The 18,845-nt window shown below is 39.8% G+C and overlaps 1 protein-coding gene across 1 annotated transcript in view; it reads right to left on the bottom strand.

The window, feature by feature from the left end:
- Nucleotides 1-762: 762 nt before the first annotated feature.
- The window catches only part of CDC42BPB (CDC42 binding protein kinase beta), a gene marked incomplete at its 5' end in the record, with an annotated part of 99,406 nt that continues 81,323 nt past the window's right edge, over nt 763-18,845 (bottom strand). The window contains 15 exon segments of the mRNA XM_082485783.1: nt 763-2,526; nt 4,572-4,642; nt 4,735-4,843; nt 4,969-5,007; nt 5,456-5,592; nt 5,595-5,610; nt 5,614-5,640; nt 5,945-6,062; nt 6,154-6,274; nt 6,428-6,512; nt 6,624-6,721; nt 9,387-9,983; nt 13,409-13,471; nt 13,879-14,095; nt 18,148-18,229. Coding sequence (XP_082341909.1) covers nt 2,395-2,526; nt 4,572-4,642; nt 4,735-4,843; nt 4,969-5,007; nt 5,456-5,592; nt 5,595-5,610; nt 5,614-5,640; nt 5,945-6,062; nt 6,154-6,274; nt 6,428-6,512; nt 6,624-6,721; nt 9,387-9,983; nt 13,409-13,471; nt 13,879-14,095; nt 18,148-18,229 — 1,912 coding nt within the window. The 3' untranslated portion in view covers nt 763-2,394.

The raw sequence follows: 18,845 nt of genomic DNA, 5'->3' as shown, positions 1-18,845 counted from the left end.
CCTCACAATGCAGCGCGGGTGCACTTTCCCAAGCCGACCCTCCCCCGCCCGCTGGCCTTGCCCAGGTAGGTTTGGTTAAGCAAGGAAGAGCAGGGTCCAAAATATCTTCCCCATGAAGATAACGTGGATTAAGATGGGTGAGACAAATCAAGAAGTAACCCAGGAGCACTTGGGCAGTCCTTAAGGGATGAGGGATGCTTACCCAGGACACGCTGGGGAAGATGTTGGCTCTGTTCTAGCTACAGCGAGCTCTGCAGGGCGCAAATACCCGAGCATGAAGGGAACGTTAAAAGAAAAACAAAAAGCCAACCCTATATTAGGGGCTGCACCATTCACACCCCAATCCTTGCCATTTTCTTAAGTGTTTCTTTGGGACCACAAGTCAAAAGTCTATTGTTTTCCCACACTTAAGATGTCTGAATGGATCCTGCAGCCTCCTTACTGTGCTTCAGCCATAAGGAAATCATCATATAAATAATTTAAGAATGAATTAATAGGGCCAGCGACTCAGTGAAGTGACAACTCTAACACAAACCAAGGGCACAAAATTTCAACGCTGTATTCCACCAAAAGGACTTCCAATGCTCCTGAACATGCATTTACGTGCAGAAACACACCCTCTTCTCGCAGCATTCAGGTACGGAGCTTCAAAGTATCTTTCCATTCACGTAAAACGTCCGCCTGAACACAAGTGAATTTACCATGAAACTAAAGCAAGTGTCAGTGGTAGACTGTTATCGCATGTCAAGACAGACGACTATGAACTTTAAAACCTCCCTCTTCTGCTTTATTGACAGGTAAATTGTTCAAAAATGTTCTCACAATTCAATAATTACAAAGACTTAGACTTACATTAAAAAAGTAAAAACCAGAAAACCCCCAAAGCAGTAGTGTCCAGCTCTAACTGAGCCCCTTTATCAAGAATCTGAGAAAAAGAGCAAGTACTGTCGAACACTTAACGTAACAGGATTAAATGTTGACTAGAACACTCAGTTTAAACTAAAGATAAGTGCACGTCCTATACAGTGTTTCAGAAAAGAACATTAGCCATTGGTATATCATTAGCCCATTTAAACCAAATTTTAAATAAGTGACATCCAACTGTCATAAAATTGGCACAGAAGGCACACTAGTGTGACAATGACAAACTGGATATGCCAGCCACTGAATTAATTACAAGCTTTTAATGAAACATGGTCACAAATCTTTGATTACTGGATGTATAATACATGGAAGCATGAGATTAAATATACACGCAAAACATCACCACTGCACGTGGGCCATAGCAAAATATACAGGAGTGTGTTGTGCATTTTTCTACATGATCAATACTTGATTAATAATCATGGGGTCTTCATGCAGGTGAGGATACAATTCATGAGAAAAGCAGCACCCCCAGTTACACATCCTTCACGTTCCACTTTGGTAACCAATAAACCAGACCGATGTTTTAGTGCGACATAGTCCCTTAGATCAAGCAGACTTCGAGGGCAACGTGTCCACGAGAAGGCTTGCTACCTAAACAACGTAGTGTGTCCTTACACCAAAAAACCCAGAAGAAACAACTTCTTGGAAGGAGATAGGCAGGAACTAGGAGTAAAATTTTTTTTCACAGCAGTAATTACCAACATTTTAAAAGCCCTGACTAATGACTGACTGATGAGGACTAAAAAGCAGGGTACGGGTAAAAGGTAACTGGCAGTAGTCCTATGTACAAGACTAAAAAGTTGGTAGAAAGATAGAAAGACAGTTATGCAGCTGTATATGTAATGGCTAAATGAATTAAAAGGCCACAAAACTATAACCAACTTTTATTTAACTTCCTGGTGATTCTATTGATGTTGGAAACGACCTACAGCTTCCTAGCATTCTCCTTAAGATTTAGGAAACAAAGAGTTATGGGAAAAAGGGAAAAGTGTATTCATCTGAGGATGTAACTAGACCTGCTCGCATTTCCTATTTAGAGGTCCAAATTGTGTCTAAAAGGATTTCCTGCTAATGAGACATTACATCATTCTATAGAAAAATAATATTCCTGATATCGTAGCAACATTATCAGTATCTCTCTCTATTTCTTTTTCAGCATAAGAATAAGACTATTTACTGGTGGCCTTAAATGCTCCTATGCAATAAAACTGTGTCACAGCTGTGCAGAAAGGAATCAACCGTAACTGAGCAGTGAACAATTCTGCATAAAAAGCTCGATTGCTATTTAGTAAAGAATTTTCTTCATTTCAATAGTTTGTATCTACAATCTGGATATATAATTATTCTTGTACAACACTAGAGATTCAGTGTCAGTCTTGGCACTAGCATCTGAGACAGCTTTGCCCTGCTCTTGAATACTCCACGGAGTAGTGGATGATCGAAGCCAGAGTAGTGACAGCGGTAGTGTTACGCGTCACAGGTTGACTGGTCCAGTCCATCTAGTGTAAGCTGATTCCTATGAGGAGAGTTGGGACTTGGGGGACCACTTGGATTTGAGCTGTTGGATGGAGTAGAGTGTTTGGTGGAGTCTGAATCAGGCTGTTAATGAGAAACATTAAAAAAAAAGAATTACGCTTGCTTCAAATCAATTCCTTACACTCAAAAGCGTTCAAAAGCACTCAAACATTAGGGTGAGCAACACCTACAAAGCAGTGGGTATTAGATTCATTTCACAGCTAAACATTCATGCAAATACTTCCATTATCATCAATAGGCAGCAGCGCAGTCCTGAAGGTGACCTTCCAACGTAAGAGGAATTATGGCAAAGTACATGGAAGTGCTACATCTCAGGCTCCTCTCCTTTAGCCATTGCAAAGCTTTCCTGACGGAACACATCTATCTGTCCACTGTTGTTCTGGATTTACCAACCTGTGTTTTCTAAGCAATTTTTATAGCCCAGGAGTAGATTTATGTGCATGTAAACAATTAGGGTCAAATCGTCTTCAGTTTGGTGAGCAGGAAGGAAACAAGCACATGAACAGTTTACAAAACAGCAACAGCGACAAGCATGTGAAGTGCCTGACAAAAGAGTGAAGGTTGCCAAGTATCAGGCTGGAGGTCTGGAAACAGAATATACTTACTGGAGCCGCCCTACGTCAATATCTAATAAAGACAGTCTATCCACAGTTATTTCCCCAGCGTTAGATTGCTTGTTGGATATTTGCCTTCACAGATTGGTCTCACTTCAACAGGATGGCTGGCAAGTTTCCCACTATTTTGGTGAGTTACAACTCTGAGCACTGCACACATTCACAGCTAATGAAATACTGCACAGGAAAAACTGGTACCATCGCAGCAAGTTATTTTCAAGGAAGGGAATGTATATTTAGCAAAGAGACTGAAAGGTGACATCCTTCAAGAATGCTGTTCACAAAGTTTTGCATGGCTCAAACAATAAGATGATCGTCTGTTAACGAGATTATCCTAACATGATCCCGTTCATGCCACGATAAACACAAAAGCCATGGGAAAAATAGTATAACGCCAAAAGGTGTTATTAGAGCCTCCCTTTTCAAGTTTCAAACTACTATTTTTTTTTTTTTTTAATTTAAGAAATCATAAGAAATTGTAAGATCTACCGAAAAAGAAAACGGAAAAAAGCTTAGAATCCACCACTACTTGTGCCTACAAACAGCAATGGAATTTGGGAAGGACGCTGCAGGACAACTAAGTCAACTGCCATAGTCCATCATCAGCACCTTTGAAAATCAAGACAGTGTCAAAAATACCTGTGTTTAGAGATCCTTATTTTCACATGCTTTTAATGGCTTACTCAAGGTGACAAAGGAAGTCAGAGTGTGGCTGTGGCCAGAACTGGACTAATGCTTTGACATGGGGTATACTATGGCATCCTTCAGGAAAACACCCTTCAAAATCCAGAACATTACATGGGCCTGTAGTTGGGTACCAAAAAGTGCTAAAAGATGCAAAGATCTTGATCTAGGAATTCGCCTCCCAGGAATAATTCCTGACACTTTCCTTCCGCGGGCAGTGCTTGAGCAAAGCTTGGAAGAAGCTACGCTCACAATAAATCAAGGAACCAAAAATCATACGTCTTCTCTCCTTAGATTCAGGGACACCAGTTTTGTGCAGCCAGGACATTTTCAGTTCGATGACTACTGGCATATACTTGTACTCTTACTAAAAGCAGTTTTACGTATTTTAAAAAATGACTCCTTCTCAAGTTACATGACAAAAGTCTTCCTTAATGCAGCACAGAAAATTACTTAACTAGTCTTATTACTTTGCTATTCTATGCTAATAGCCCAGTGAACATTTTTAGGAGCTTTGAGGACATTTCATCAATTAGTCAAATTTCCCTTGTCTACAAAGCTTAATCCAAGACATAATACTTTTTAAAATATCACCATAAAAAGTTCTTTTCACAGCTTTGCTTTTGTGCTTGCATATCTAACTTGCAATCATATATTACAGGCTGAAGAAAACATTCGTGGAAGGAAAACATCTCCACAAAGAACATGGTCTTTATTAAGGACTTCCTCAAAAATTTAATTTATTGGAAAAAGAAGACAAACTGTGGCAACAGGGTATCATTAGTCTCCATATAATAAAAGCTACTTTACCTCTTTGTCAAACTCCTGGTCAGGATCAGACATACTTCGAGAAGGCATGGCTCCTCCCACATCACTGCCACCTGTAGAGAAAGAAGGAAAAAAGGGAGGTTTACACCTCTTGTTGAAGCCATAAATTACAGCTTAGAACTGAGGAGCTTGCTTCCAGCCTTACTTGAAGAGGGCCATGAAATATAAGTTTTGTTTCTCTGCTGCTGCTGCTGTCGTGAGAGGTTTGCTGTAGATGGACACGGTTTTTCATCCTGTGCAGCAGGTAGGACACTCTACAGTTGAAACGAAACACCTTGTTAGCCGGCAACAAAAGCTATCCAAGGAGTTGTTACTCATGAAAACTTTACTGTGCTTTTGAAGCTATTACAACCCAGTGTTAGAAAAACTCTGAACTTACTTGACCACATCCACATATTTTCAGTAACAGACACAAACCCTGAGAAAGACAGAGAAAGAACTAAGCCCCATAGCAGCCACTGCAACCTGTCAGCCAGCAAACCCTCTATGAAGGGGCAGGGATGGTAGCAACAGCTCTGCTTTCCTTCCTCCTCCTGCTGAAAGGACAAATGCATTACCCTCATCGGGGCCAGCTGAGAAGGACAAGAGGAAGCCTGACTAGCAGCTATAAAATGGAAGGTGCAGAACATAAAAGCATACCTTTGTGCCTTCCTCTCATGGATTTACCACTAAAATGTCTCACAAAATGCCGCATTTGTCAAATACAAAATACAAATAATGCTACAAAGCACTGCAGCTTACAAGCTTACATGCGTTTTAGTTACCTCCGCAGCATTAGTTTCCACCCCGCCTTGTTTGTGCTCTAGAATTGGCAAAGCGCCACAAGCACAGCGTTCCAGTTCCTAACAGTTTGTAGCTACTCCTACCCTTGCTAGGGAAGCAGAGGAGGGACAGGAAGAGGAAGAAAGCGGAGGGGAGCCTGGCAGTGAGGAAAGGTCACTCTGGAGAAAGATTTCAGCAGAGAGAGGGTTCATGTGATAGACGTGCTCAAAGCCTGTTGGAGTGATATCAGAGCAGATTGTCAAGAGGATGAGGGGGACGGAAACTCATTCTGTTATTTTTAAGACGACAAACAAGAAAAAGGAAGGAGGAGAGACTAATTATTTACAAAACTACTAACAAGCTCCTGGCAGTGATATCTATTTCTTCCAGTGTCTCATTCATAAGTCAGCTAACAGTATTTCCTCACACAGGATTTAGAAGCATTGCACATCAGGAAGGTTCACCTTTCTCAAAATAATTAAAAGAAGAATTTGGTACAGAGATAATGCTTGAACCCCATACAGCTCATCTTCACAGTTTTCTGAGCAAGAACAAACGTACGTACACCTCCCTCCCTTTTAAATGTATTTTACCAGTGGGAGGTCCATGAGAACCTGCATTCCATCTCCTGGTCCCATATGAGCCACATGGTTGAAATTCGTTGGGTTAGAAATCATCTTTGACCTTAGCTCAGGGTCTCTAAGCATTTCCCTAGGAGAACAGAGTGATTTTTACTATTAGCATTCCCAGCCTCTGCACGTCATCATGTATTTTAAGTTACACACCATGATTAAATTCTTACCGCCTTTGTTGTAATCGCTCTTCCTCGGGAACCTTAAACACAAATCTTCTTTTGCTCCTAGTTCGAAGCATTTGCTTCTTGCTGTTGTCAGATGTTTCCGGTACACTGAGGACAGCTCCTGCTGTAATATCACAATGCAATTTCATATACACAGGTACACGTTGACCCAGATGTATCCAATACCTTTGCATGAGATGAAACTTGTAACATTGCTTAAAATTACTCAAATTGGCTTTGTGTCATTTCCCCATTTCTCCCCTTGCTCAGTACTCACCTGCAAGCTTGTTCTTGAAATATATCAGTCTTGGTGGCTCGCAGTTAAGGAGGTTCAGTGTGCCGTCCATGTTTAATGGTCTGATCTGTGTTGTGGAAGGAGGCAGAGAATTAACTCAAGCCTAGCATACACTGTGAAGAAACATCTCATTTGGAATTAACCCAATTAAGTTCTATATTCAAAGAAAATTACTCACCCTTCGCAGGCCAATAGTCTGGACCCATTCCATTGTGTTAACATCGAATACATCAACACCATACTCGCTATACACTGTTACATATGAAGAATTGCAACCTGTGTAGATTAAAAACAAGCAGAAAACCCTAATGTGGTTTCAGTAGTCCAGAACTGACATATATTTGAGCAAATTTCAATAGTTACAAGTTGTCCGCTATGCACAAGATACACTTTAAAACACTTTTTCCCATCCCCACTTTCAAACAGATATTTTTGTGATAATAGATTTGCTAATGACAACTGTCAGCATCATGGAAAGATTTAAATTTGACCCTTTCTGTATTTTTAAACTTCAAATTATGACTTTATGAAATTGCAAAACGGCATCTGAAGTTTTCAGATGCATACGAATTTGCTACTTGGTAGGAACCGAGCAGCTAGCTTTTCTACAGATGCAGATTACTTCATTTCGGAAGCAGCAAACTAACTATACATCTGCTGTGTGCAGGGGAAAAGAGAGGGCCACCACCTGTGAGGTGGGTCATAAAGTCATGATGCGGATCTGTTCTCAAGTTCCTTCCTCTTTTGCTAACAATTACCTAGCTTTAGATATTCATGTATGGGTTGCTTTCATCAGGTTAACAGAAAAAAATGTCAAAATGCTTAGAGCCCACAACCAATTTTCTCTTTTCAACTTTTTTTTTATAAAAAAGCATAAGAGGTATCAGCAAACAAGTTTATTTTAGGTAAAATGAAAAGCAGAGATCCCTAGAGCTTCATATCAACATGCTTTTGCTTGTGTAAAGACTGTGCCCTTATGTAAAGAGCAGTTACTAGAAGTTTACGGGATTTAATAGAGAAAAGAGCTGCTTCAATAAACAAAAGGAAAATAAGCCAGTAGGACACCAAATACATTACAGAATCTTCTTAGAAGAACTGAAGTAATGGTTATGGTGCTATTTTTTAAACTTCTTCACAGAAAGCCTGGACAGCTATCATTAATATGTATCCCAGAAGTGATTTACGGTTCAGTATTTATTATACAGGGTCATGGTTGACTTGGATGTCCACATCAAGGGAGACCAGTGAACATCAGACAGAAATACCAACTGCTTCTGCCGGGTCAGCTGGTAGCCAAGGCCAGCACTTACCAGTAAGAGTTGATGAGCTTGATCAGATCTCAACTGGTTCCCACAGAGACACGTCAGTGTCTGTACTGGGCTTGCCCACACTACAGCTTCGAGACCTGCTGGCTCCAAGTCTTTGCACTGCGCCGTACTCAAGCTAAGCAGCCCCACAACACCTACGCTGCCTCAGCACAAGCCAGCTTAATGTGCTGGTTCTACCTGCAGCCTAGATGGGCCACCCGAGACAACAGAGCTGACTGCGTTAGTGCACACCGCGACCTCTCCCAGCAGGAGGGGACTGAATGCCCTAGAGGCAAGTTCTCCATCATATCCCAGAATCTTCCTACAACGCGGTCCTTTACCACAGCAGTAACTGCAACAGGGGGAGAACTATTTCCACTTTGACGATCTCCTGATGGGACGGTTAAAAAATGCCACCACCACCAGTGACAGACACCAGGACTGAGGAGGGAGGCCAAGGCTAATGAAAAGGAAAGTAATGCAGTTTCCTTTGGCAGTGGACAAAGTTGCTCTTCCTATAAAAACAGTCCTAGGCCAATGCCACTCAGGACTACACATACAAGAATGTTATAAAATAGTTTACAGTAAGAACAGCTTCTAATAATAACAGACAAAATTAACTAGCATGTCTAGTTTGCTGAAATGCAAAAAACTGTAAAGCTGATAAAGGAAAAGGAAACATTAGCTTTGGCTAATGGCACTTTAAAGTAAATTTGCAACCACATTGTTTCCTTGGGCCTTCGCTTCAGAATTCCGTACAGAACTAGGTCAGAGTAAAGCAAGCAAACAATTTCACTTCAAGACAATTAAAATTAAACAAACTGCTGTTAGGGCCTGGCCTGATCAAACCAACGAGCACCTAACTGCCTGGTGTACTATTTAAACAAAAAGCTATTTCTTGCTTTCAATCATTCAAAACATTTTAATTGCTGTTTGAGCTCCAAATAGAAATCCTGGTTTTACCACGAACTGCCTTTGACTACGGAATACTGAAAAATGCTCCACATGTGCTTCTATCCTAACTAGCTGATAAACCAATATGCCGGAAAAGAGCAGAGCGCTTGAAAAATTACCTTCCACTTGCCTATATTATTTTTGAAAATTGTCCCCCTAAAAAATAAAACCAATAGGAGAAAAATCGCACCAGTTCTGCCAAAAGCAATATTTTTACCTCTTATTTTGTTATTTTTACGAACCCTTAGAGTCGCAGTTACGTTTCGTCTTCAGCTTTCTATTGTACTTTGAGTACAGGACACAGAAGACATCCTACAGACAACCAAACATTTACGCTCCCTAGGGGAGCAAAAATCTTTACAGAATTTCACAGACCAGTAGTCTTACACTGTCCTGCAGCCAGGACTACACTCCGTAAAAATTATTTTCCATTCCATTACTCATTCTTCTGTGTGCTGTAACAAGACAGAGCTTCTTTTCTTGTGGTGTCCAGGATCTCAGCCCAGGAGATCGCCAAGTCCAAAACTACCATCAGGAAGAACTACGTATCCTGTTAACTCATCAAAACTTAAACTGTAGATATTGAAAGACAAACCAAAGCAAAACAGAATACAATGCCGATTATTTTTAGACAAGTAAAGCAGCAACAGGGATATGGCAACAGAAAAACATATACATACTACAGGCAACAGGAGTTGCAGGCCACATTAGTTCCTGCATGCGTGACCTTCGACCTTGCGAATCGACGTATACTCCCATATGGCTGAAGCAAAGCAGGTATTCCTCATTACTGAGCTCCACAGCACAAAGGGCATCAAAAGACTGCTGTGAGAGGAAGATAAGCGAGGGGTCATTAGGATTTACCAGGTTTATAGATTGTCCATCTCCCTGGATGGTCAACAGAGAGAACCCAGACTGGTAGCCAACACAGAGCTTGTCCTTGAACACTGTCATCCACTGTACAGTTCCTGGAGCCTGAATTTCACTGAATTTTTTGTGGAAAGGTTTAGTTCTGTGAATTTCATAGCAAAAAACCTGTCGTTTGACAGCCACAAACAAACAAGTCGAAGAACTCTTCTTTAGTGTTCCAGTTGTAATCAGTTGGCAGCCTTTAGTTTCTGCAAGCTTAATGTCAAAGTTTCCTTCCGACCCATCCAGAGAGGCCCAGGGGTAAAGGTGAACGTGATGATTCCGACCGCAGATGAGGATGATAATCTTCTCTTTGGGAGCAAGCTCTATCTGGTACACCTTCTTGCAGTCGGCAGCTCGGACTATCACTGCAAAGGAAACAAGAGCTGCCGTAAGTTAAACAAGGAAAGCGGAGGGCCTGGAAATGCTGCAGTGTTACATACTGATGTCTGAAAACGAATCTAAACACAGACACATACCAGATAAGAAAGAGCACTTATTACACATGTTCAACGCTCTGTTATTAATTCTCAGAACAAACAAGGAAATAAAGCATTCCTGTAACTCTCACTATGGATGTAAAGCCTCGCTTCAGCAACACTTTGCAGCAAAAGGCTGCTTAACATCTAGGACAAATGGAGAAAAATTTTCACATAACAGTATCTGTACTAACTATACCCTGCAAAATGGTCTATGTTCTGAAACTGTTTTTTCTCCAGGAAAAAACATCACCATCTTCAGTAAATTACAGAGGAAGACCGAAATAGCAGAACACAAAGAGAAGAAATATAAAGTATTTAATGCTGATAACTGAGGATACAAAATGCTGTACTGTGGGCAAATGTCTCAGCCGAATACAAAAGCCATACAGTAAGTGGCTATTAAATACCTATGGAGAAAAGCAAAAAATGCTGTGTGTGCTGGGGTAAATGGGAACGCGCTTAAGCTGTGTGAAGAGATATTCAGGATGGGCATCAGGAAAAGCCTTCTCATGGTAAAGACTAGTTAGGTTACCTATGGAAAGGGGGTCTTCACTGTTTCAAAGTTTTTTTTTTTAAACTGGGTTACACAGAGGCAGTTAATCGGGTTAGGTACAACATGTTCTGCTTTTGGGACTGTGTCTATATCGGCACTTTTAAGAAAGCAGTGATGGGGTACAAATACAAGAGACTAAGCAATTCCAAACCAGGAAACATAATACATAAAATGCATAAGCCAATTATATTAAAATATCACTTTCATTTTTCTGTTAGCTGAATGTGTTCAAAATATTTGTGAATGAAAATTAAAAAAAGAAATATTAACTGGAAATTATATGCATTTTTCAGTAATAGTTAAGCAGCGTAGCCAAGTTACCAAATTCTGTAAACTTATGAAAAGACTTCGCTGTTTAGATCACAAACCCAAGTGCTTTTGTGGTCTCCTCCAAACTGCACAAACAGATGATGTGTCTGAAGAAATGTTTTATGAAACAACCAGCTGTTGGAACTTTGCCACAGAGAAAAGACTTCATTTTTCCTCTAGCTCCAAATCCAGCTTACAGTTTAGTTTGTCAAAAACTAAGTGATATTCTGACCAAAGACCTTTGATACAAGCAGCTGGCAGTTAATTAACACTGAAAATTACAACTGCCATAATACTAAAAAGAGATTACGATTTATAAAAATGCTATTAACACACTGGCCATAGAAAACTCCTGCAAAACATCTTTTAACTTAAAACCAAAATTGGTAATTCATTTTCACATTTACATATGACACGGTGATGCAGATAATCATTCCTTTATGAAACGACCCTTCAAATTAAATGTATAATTTGCTTTTATGCAAGAAGCTGTACTGGAATCTCTGGAATTACTTGCGTCTAAAGTTATGTTTATATTTAAATACTTACAGAATGGTGACCACTGGAAGTTTACTCAAAGGAATGGCATTTATTACTGCTAAAAAGAATTTCAAGTATCTGCTGTCTCCATGTATAAAGCAGTTTCTCCTGGAATTGCGGAATGGCTTATTCTAAGCAAGAGGAAGCAATAACATTTTGCTTTTTGCCCCAAAACCACATCCCTGACTTCATCTGATCTTGAAAGTCAAGTAAGTCTTTAAAAACCTGTAATCACTGCTTTATTTTACATTGAAATGCAAGTTTTAGCATGACAGCAATCCAAATTAGATAGCCACAAACCAAACTGCATCGAACAAGGAAAATTCAGATTCTTCCATCAAGTCTGAACTTGACGAAATTTATTTTTTGAAATTTGAATGAAAATGACTAAAAACAGTCAAAGGGATATTTCAGGAGGGTCTCGGTAATTTTTCCAAAGTAGGAAAAGGGACCCAGGCACCTTTAAATTTTACAAATCTATACCAGTGATCTCAAGTCCCAGATAGTTGAAGACATCAAAAGAACAGAAGATCAGAGGTTATAAATACAGATGAAGAAAGCATTAGGTACTTTGTTAGAAACATTCCTATCAGGCAAGGCTGTTAGCTCTTATACCACAAAAAAGTACGGATTTAGAGTGCCGTGTAAGATTAGAGTGCCTTGGGAGTTATAAGAAAGCATGGATTTCACAAGGTATGTTTGGCACTTCTGAAGTCAGCGAGAAAGAAATAACTAATATTTCCTGTGGTAACGTGGGAGAGCACAAATAGTTGTAGGTTATTGTATTTTAAATCTGGACTGATTCTTAGAAATATATTAATTCTATAAATTCAGTTTAACTCAAGTAGGTGTTTCGGTTTTTTGTTCATTTGTTTGTTCAAAATAAGAGCATTTTATTTGTGAAGCAGATGAGAAAATTAACCAGGTTTGCTCTCACGTGTTTAAAATTGCATTTTGCATGCATTGACCCCAAACAATCCCCATGCTCAGTGCTAGTAATCCTTTTGGCCTCCACACTTCCCCCACCATACCAAGGCATGTCTCCTATTGTTATTTGTATCTGTGCTCGGTATATCAGCTCAAAGGGAAAAACATTTCCCTTAGGCCCTAGCTGTGATGCCAAATAAGTCAATGAGAGAGGGATATGCCTGTGCTGCCCAGTGCTTATGGAGCGTACGCTTTGCCGTGGTACCTGGAGCATGGTCTGTGCGAATTTCTGGAATACACACAGTAAGTCTTCAGAAAGAACAGGCTAACCTGATCCCGCTTTTCCCAAAGCGGAGGGCAGAGCATATTAAGAAGAGAAAGGAAAAAGCAGGTTTAGGAGGAAGCATGGGGTCAGGGAAATAAAGAGACAATGGAAAGGGGCAAGCAAGGCATTTGCTTTGGCCATCATTGGGCTGAAACAGAGTATGACTGGTTGTCAAATTTCTGGAAGAAACGGACAGTGATCATCATGTTCATGGCACTATCACGGCAGTTTAAGTCCTCTGACGGTGCAGGTTGGAGCAAACCTGTTCCCATGTCAAGTTTTTCTCACTCAATTCAAGTTCTATTTAGTAAGTGCCTGCTAATTATTCACTGTTCATCAACTGCTGCTATGTGTACTGTGCATGCTCTGTGTGCTGAGGCATTTTGCTACCTACTGTGGGAACACAGTTAAGGTGAGAATGTGTCAGAATATGCCCAGTAACCCATCCCTTTAATTTCAGCCAGTCAACTGAATGTAATGATAATGACTAAATTAGTTTTTAGATCTCATACTCACTTATACTTCTCATCAATTAACTGAGTGCTTAATACTTACTTTACATGAAGGGCTGTTGTGTAACCTATATTCTAACAGCAAGAGAAGTTGTGGAGCTCATATTTTGTATATAATTACTGCATGCATTATAGCCTAACTTACCGTCACGGGTCACCTCTATCACATACAGTCCTTCTTCTGAACCAATCGCTATTCTATCTCGATCTGAACCACAAAGGATAAAAAAAAAAAGGCTATTAATTCAGCTATACTTAATCTTGTCTTTAAAACAGACTGTTTGCTTTGAACAGCTGGAAAAAATTCTAGACAAACAGATTTTCAACAGCAAATCAATTTTGCTTAAGTTCATGCAGCCTGTCAAAAGCATGCTATACAAGATACATACCGTATTGCTGAAACAACCTGTTAAACAACTAAGCAGTACTATTTACTCTGAGTGGATGAAGAAATTTGAATATCAATGCAAGATTAGCATCTTCCCCCCATTATTAAATTCCTATAAAGGAATTCTGCTGAGGAATTCATTTCAAGGTGTCAGAGCTCTCATTACAGAAGCCCATCTAAAAGCTCCAACAACTCTCACACACTTATAAAAGTTTAAACAAACATACCTACAATAGCAGCAGCTAAACTTGCTTTAATAAGAGGCAGTGTACTGTCATAGGCTTCTTGTGGAATATGCACAACCTGGTTTTTCAGTCTGTTTTTGTGCAGGATAGACTGCAACCCTTCTAGGATTCCAACCCACTTTCTCTTCTCATTCTCATTTTCCGTCAGGATCAGTAGAGAACAAGACTTTGAAGGCAAACCTAAGAGAGAAGCTGTCACCTTTTAACAGACAGAGAAAGTGAAATTAATAAAAGTAATAAAAGCCCCTTTTGTCAGTATGATATACTTCACAGAACCATGAAAGGAAAACACACTTTTTCATAACACTACGACGATGTACCTGAGGGGTATGCAACACAGCAGACAGCTAATATGGCCACAGCGCTTTGAAAAAATGCACAAGCTTCAGCCGCTTTGTTTAAAAATACCCTATCTTGCTTAATCATTCTGAATCCTAAAATACGTGCAAGGAACTCTACATTCCTTTCCTACAAAGCAGTAAAAGGCTCCTTCCTGCTCTGAACTGGAATTTCAGTGGAACGCCATGTCCTGATCCCTCCCCCCACCATCTTTTAATAACTTATTGGAAATGACATACATGCTTTCTGAGTCAGATGCATTTAAACCCAATGGTATTGCTATGATCAGTTCTAGATTTTGATTTTGCAACTTTTCAAAATAGGTGTCCAGGAGAAAGAGCACATCATATCTGCATTAAAAGTTCTGGAGGAAAGAGACGTGGACAGGCTAGAGAGTTGGGCAGAGAGGACCCTAATGAAGTTCAACAAGGCCAAGTGTAGGGTCATGCACCTGGGGAGGGTTAACCCCATGCACCCGGTACAGGTTAGAAGGGGCTGACCTGCCGGAAAGCAGCTCTGCTGAGAGGGACCTGGGAGTCCTGGTGGACAACAAGTTGACCACGAGGCAGCAATGTGCCCTTGTGGCCAAGAAGACCAATGGTATCATGAGGTCCATTATAAAGAGCGTCACCAGCAGGTTGAGGGAGGTTATCCTCTCCCTCTACTCTGCCCTGGTGAGGCCACATCTGGAGTGCTGTGTCCAGTTCTGGGCTCCCCAGTCCAAGACAGGGAACTACTGGAGAGAGTCCAGTGGAGGGATGCAAAGATGATCAAGGGAATGAAGCAACTCTCTTATGAAGAAAGGCTGAGAGACCTGGGTCTGTTTAGCCTGGAGAAGAGAAGACAGAGGAGATCTCACCAATGCTTATAAATATCTAAAGAGTGGGTGTTAAGAGGATGGGGCCAGACTCTTTTCAGTGGTGCCCAGCGACAGGACAAGGGGCAACGGGCACAAACTGGAACAGAGGAAATTCCATCTCAACATGAAGAAGTACTTCTTTACTTTGAGGGTGGCAGAGCACTGGAACAGGCTGCCCAGAGAGGTCGTGGAGTCTCCTTCTCCAGAGATATTCAAAACCTGCTGGGATGCATTCCTGTCCAACTTGCTCTAGGTGAACCTGCTTTGGCTGCGGGATGGGACAAGATGATCTCCACAGGTCCCTTCCAACCCCTACCATTCTGTGATTCAGTGAAAGCAATGTTTTGAGACTGAAGTACTGCATTATCCCACTTCGCACGTAAGAAGAAAATTAAGTGAAGCCATACTGATGGTCAGGTAAATCATCCTATAGATCTCAAAGCAGAATGTATTCTGAATAGAAAAACTACCCAGCAACTTTCTGTTGCCCAAAGTATGCACTTAGTAATTCTTAATATTAGTTTTTGTGTCCTGTATGAAGAGAGTGAAGGGTTTATGAGATCATGGGAACTATGCTTTCAGTCACGGATGAACAAGCCATCAGGCAGTATCAGCCCTCAGACATTTAGATAACAATAGTTAAACAGAAAAAAAGCACCAAAAAGTGCAAAAGTACAAAACTGAAGGCTGTACCTCTTCATACATGGAATAACACACCTTCAGCCTATATGCCTTGACTAAAAAAAAAAAAAAAAAAAAAAAAAAAATCACTTAAAAGATGCATGATGTCGTTATGCAACATACGCTTCCTGAAAGAGTGAATTAAGCAATAACATTCATCTTAAGGATAAAATATATCTGCAAATAAACTTGGGACAACAGGATGTCAAAGAGAACTCCAGAAGTAAGATGAAAGTGAAGAGCAGTATGAAAAGAACTGAGTAGTCTGCAATTCCTCATAGCTCTTACTATTCTGCATCAAGCTTTGTTCACGTCTAAACTGTAACTAAGCATTAATCTTTTAAAGATAGATGGAGGCATAATGGATAATATTTCTAAATTCGAAAACAAAACCAGACTTCAGCTATTGTTTTCCGTTTGAAGTATCACTCCTCAGTCTTTTGAAGGTGGCATCTTACATGCAGTCAAATGCAGAAAAAATGGGAGAAGTTGGTCATAAAATACTTAGCATTATTCATCATACAAAAATCCAGTATTTGATATGAAACTCAAGGCTTCTTAACTCAAACTGCTAAACTGTGGAAGGACTCCACTACAGACACTCTTACACTACTATTAAAAATGTATTTGTGCCAGGACAGCCTAACATCCAGCTTTAAGAACTGGTTACCAAGAAGAGATGTTGGAGTCTGAAACAAGTCCTTCCTCTTCTTGAGGTCAGATGTGGCAGTATTTTAGTGTTTGCCTGCATTCTGGTATTGCCTTCTGCTGGTAGAAGATCCAAAAGAAATTATTATCTGTCTTTGGTGGGCCACCAATATCATCATGTATTATGTGAAATAACACATATGAAAGGACCACATTTTTACACAGATGATGTAAAGTAACAGTTTTAACTGTTGTGCAGAAGCGTCATTATGTTAACAAGATGCAAATCTAGAATTAAATGAAATTGAGAAAATAGACTCTCCTGCATTAGATATTACTGTGTTCCAGTTTTAGAAATTCATTCTTTTGAAGGAGGACATAAAACTGAGAAGAGGTGGACTTTGGCAGCATCTTCTCTGGTCCCTGTCAACAGGTATCTAAATGGATATACTCACACACCAGGCTTCCAGCTCTCTTTAGCAGGGGATAATCCAATCAAACTGTGGAGATATTTTGTCACATCTATCCACACAAGTATTCTTACATGGGGATATTTGACAAAAGTTTTTTTTCTTAGATACCCTTTCAGTTAAAAACTGCAGACAGAAATTAGAGCAACAAGTCAGGCAGGCTAAACTGTATGGATGCCTTGCTCTTACACGAATCAATCACCATTCTGCACAGCTCATTTTCTCTCCTCATAAGTCCTTTCCCATAGTATTCCACATTTGCTAATTTGAGAAGAGAGCAGGCAGATGGAAATAAAAAAACCAAAAACAGCACCACCCAAACATTTAGAAACAAGTAAGAGGAAAACGAAGGTAAAAGTAGTAGTAAACTAAAGGATGAAAATCCACTGCAGAAAATATTTCTACAAAAAAGCAGAAAAGCAAAGCCACAGAAGCATTCAAGTAGCCAAGACATTTCCTAAGTAAAACCCTAAAGGACCAAATGATTGGGACTCCATGTGGCTGTCAGCTCTTTGGCTTCCATGTTCCACTGATTTGATTCTAAATGACTGAGGATCAGAGATGCTGAGAACAGTGAGTTTCTGTATTCAAATGCAGGGGATTACAGATATTGGCTACTAACGTACTCTTCTCTATATTTTAAAATTCCAGATTAAATATAATTCACATAAAACCTAGGAAAGAAGTTCCTGTTGTTAAAAACTAAATACAGCATTCAGATAGAACATACAAAGAGGGTATTATAACTAAGCTAATTATTTTATCTTAGTTTAAATTTTTCCTACTATACTTAAGTATGAAGTTAAGGAAACTGAAATTTCAAATGTGTTCTTTTATATAAGACAATAAATAGCAACCTAGAATCAGTGAGCACAACCCAGCTTCAGCCTACACTGTTAGAGAATCAGTTCCTAAGGCAAGAGTCCTCCAAAGCTAAGAAAGAAAAACCAGGATCTGGTAATACCAATGGAAGAGAAGACAAAAATACACAGAATTGATGATCAAGAAAATAAAAAAAGTCAAACTTCATATACAAGGAAGCAGCAAAAGAAGGAGAACTTTGTTCTTTACAATTCAGTTGTAAGAGGAGTATCATACTGTTGTTCTACACATTTCAGCACCCCTTGTAAATCCTTATAGTTCTGCATAACTAAATAAACATTAAATCTAGATAATCAAAACAAAACATTGGTATCAAAACAAAACATTGGTATTTAACTTGTATTTTCCTTAAGAGTAAATTGGAAGCCTTACCCTGAATATACAAGGGATGTCTTTACGAGTTGCATGTATTACATCTGATGCTAGGACAGAGCTCACACAAAAATCTTCATCTCTAGTAAGAGAGAGAGCAAGAGAATCACATACATGCACACACTAACATTATTCAACAAAATCTAATTGATGCCACAACTGTTTCAATAGGCTGCAATCTCCTAATACCGCACAGAGGTCACAACTGCCATCACTGCTTTGATATGCTCTAACCATCCTTGATCCAAACAACTCACAAGCTTTAATTATGTTTCTACAGCACTCAGTACGTGTAACTCAGTCCACCTGAAGTTAAGTGGGGTGGCTTTGTGTAGTCTTGGTTTACCAACCACACCTATTCTACAATTAACAGCAAGAATATTGCTCTTCCAGCCCAGCAGACACATTAGAAATGAATAATTCATACCTCAATGTGTACCAAGAGAGGGGCCTTTGGAAAAAAAGAAAAATCACATAAAAAGCTCTTGGCAACATAATTATAGTTTGCGGGATTCAAATAAGGGTTTTCAAAACAGCTAGATTTTATTCTCTATTACAGTAAAATAAACAGACATCAGAACAACTTCTGCATTTTAGAGTGCTCCACCCCAGAAGGCTTGTCTACACAAGCCTTTTTAAACTGAATTTGACCACGTTCATCACCATAATTGCCAATTTCAGTGTAAAGATGACACTAA

The sequence above is a fragment of the Vanellus vanellus genome (assembly GCF_965231255.1).
Source record: "Vanellus vanellus genome assembly, chromosome: 6".
NCBI lineage: Eukaryota > Metazoa > Chordata > Aves > Charadriiformes > Charadriidae > Vanellus > Vanellus vanellus.
The sequence above is the reverse complement of the archived record's forward strand: the minus strand, read 5'-3'. Positions and strand labels throughout refer to the sequence as shown.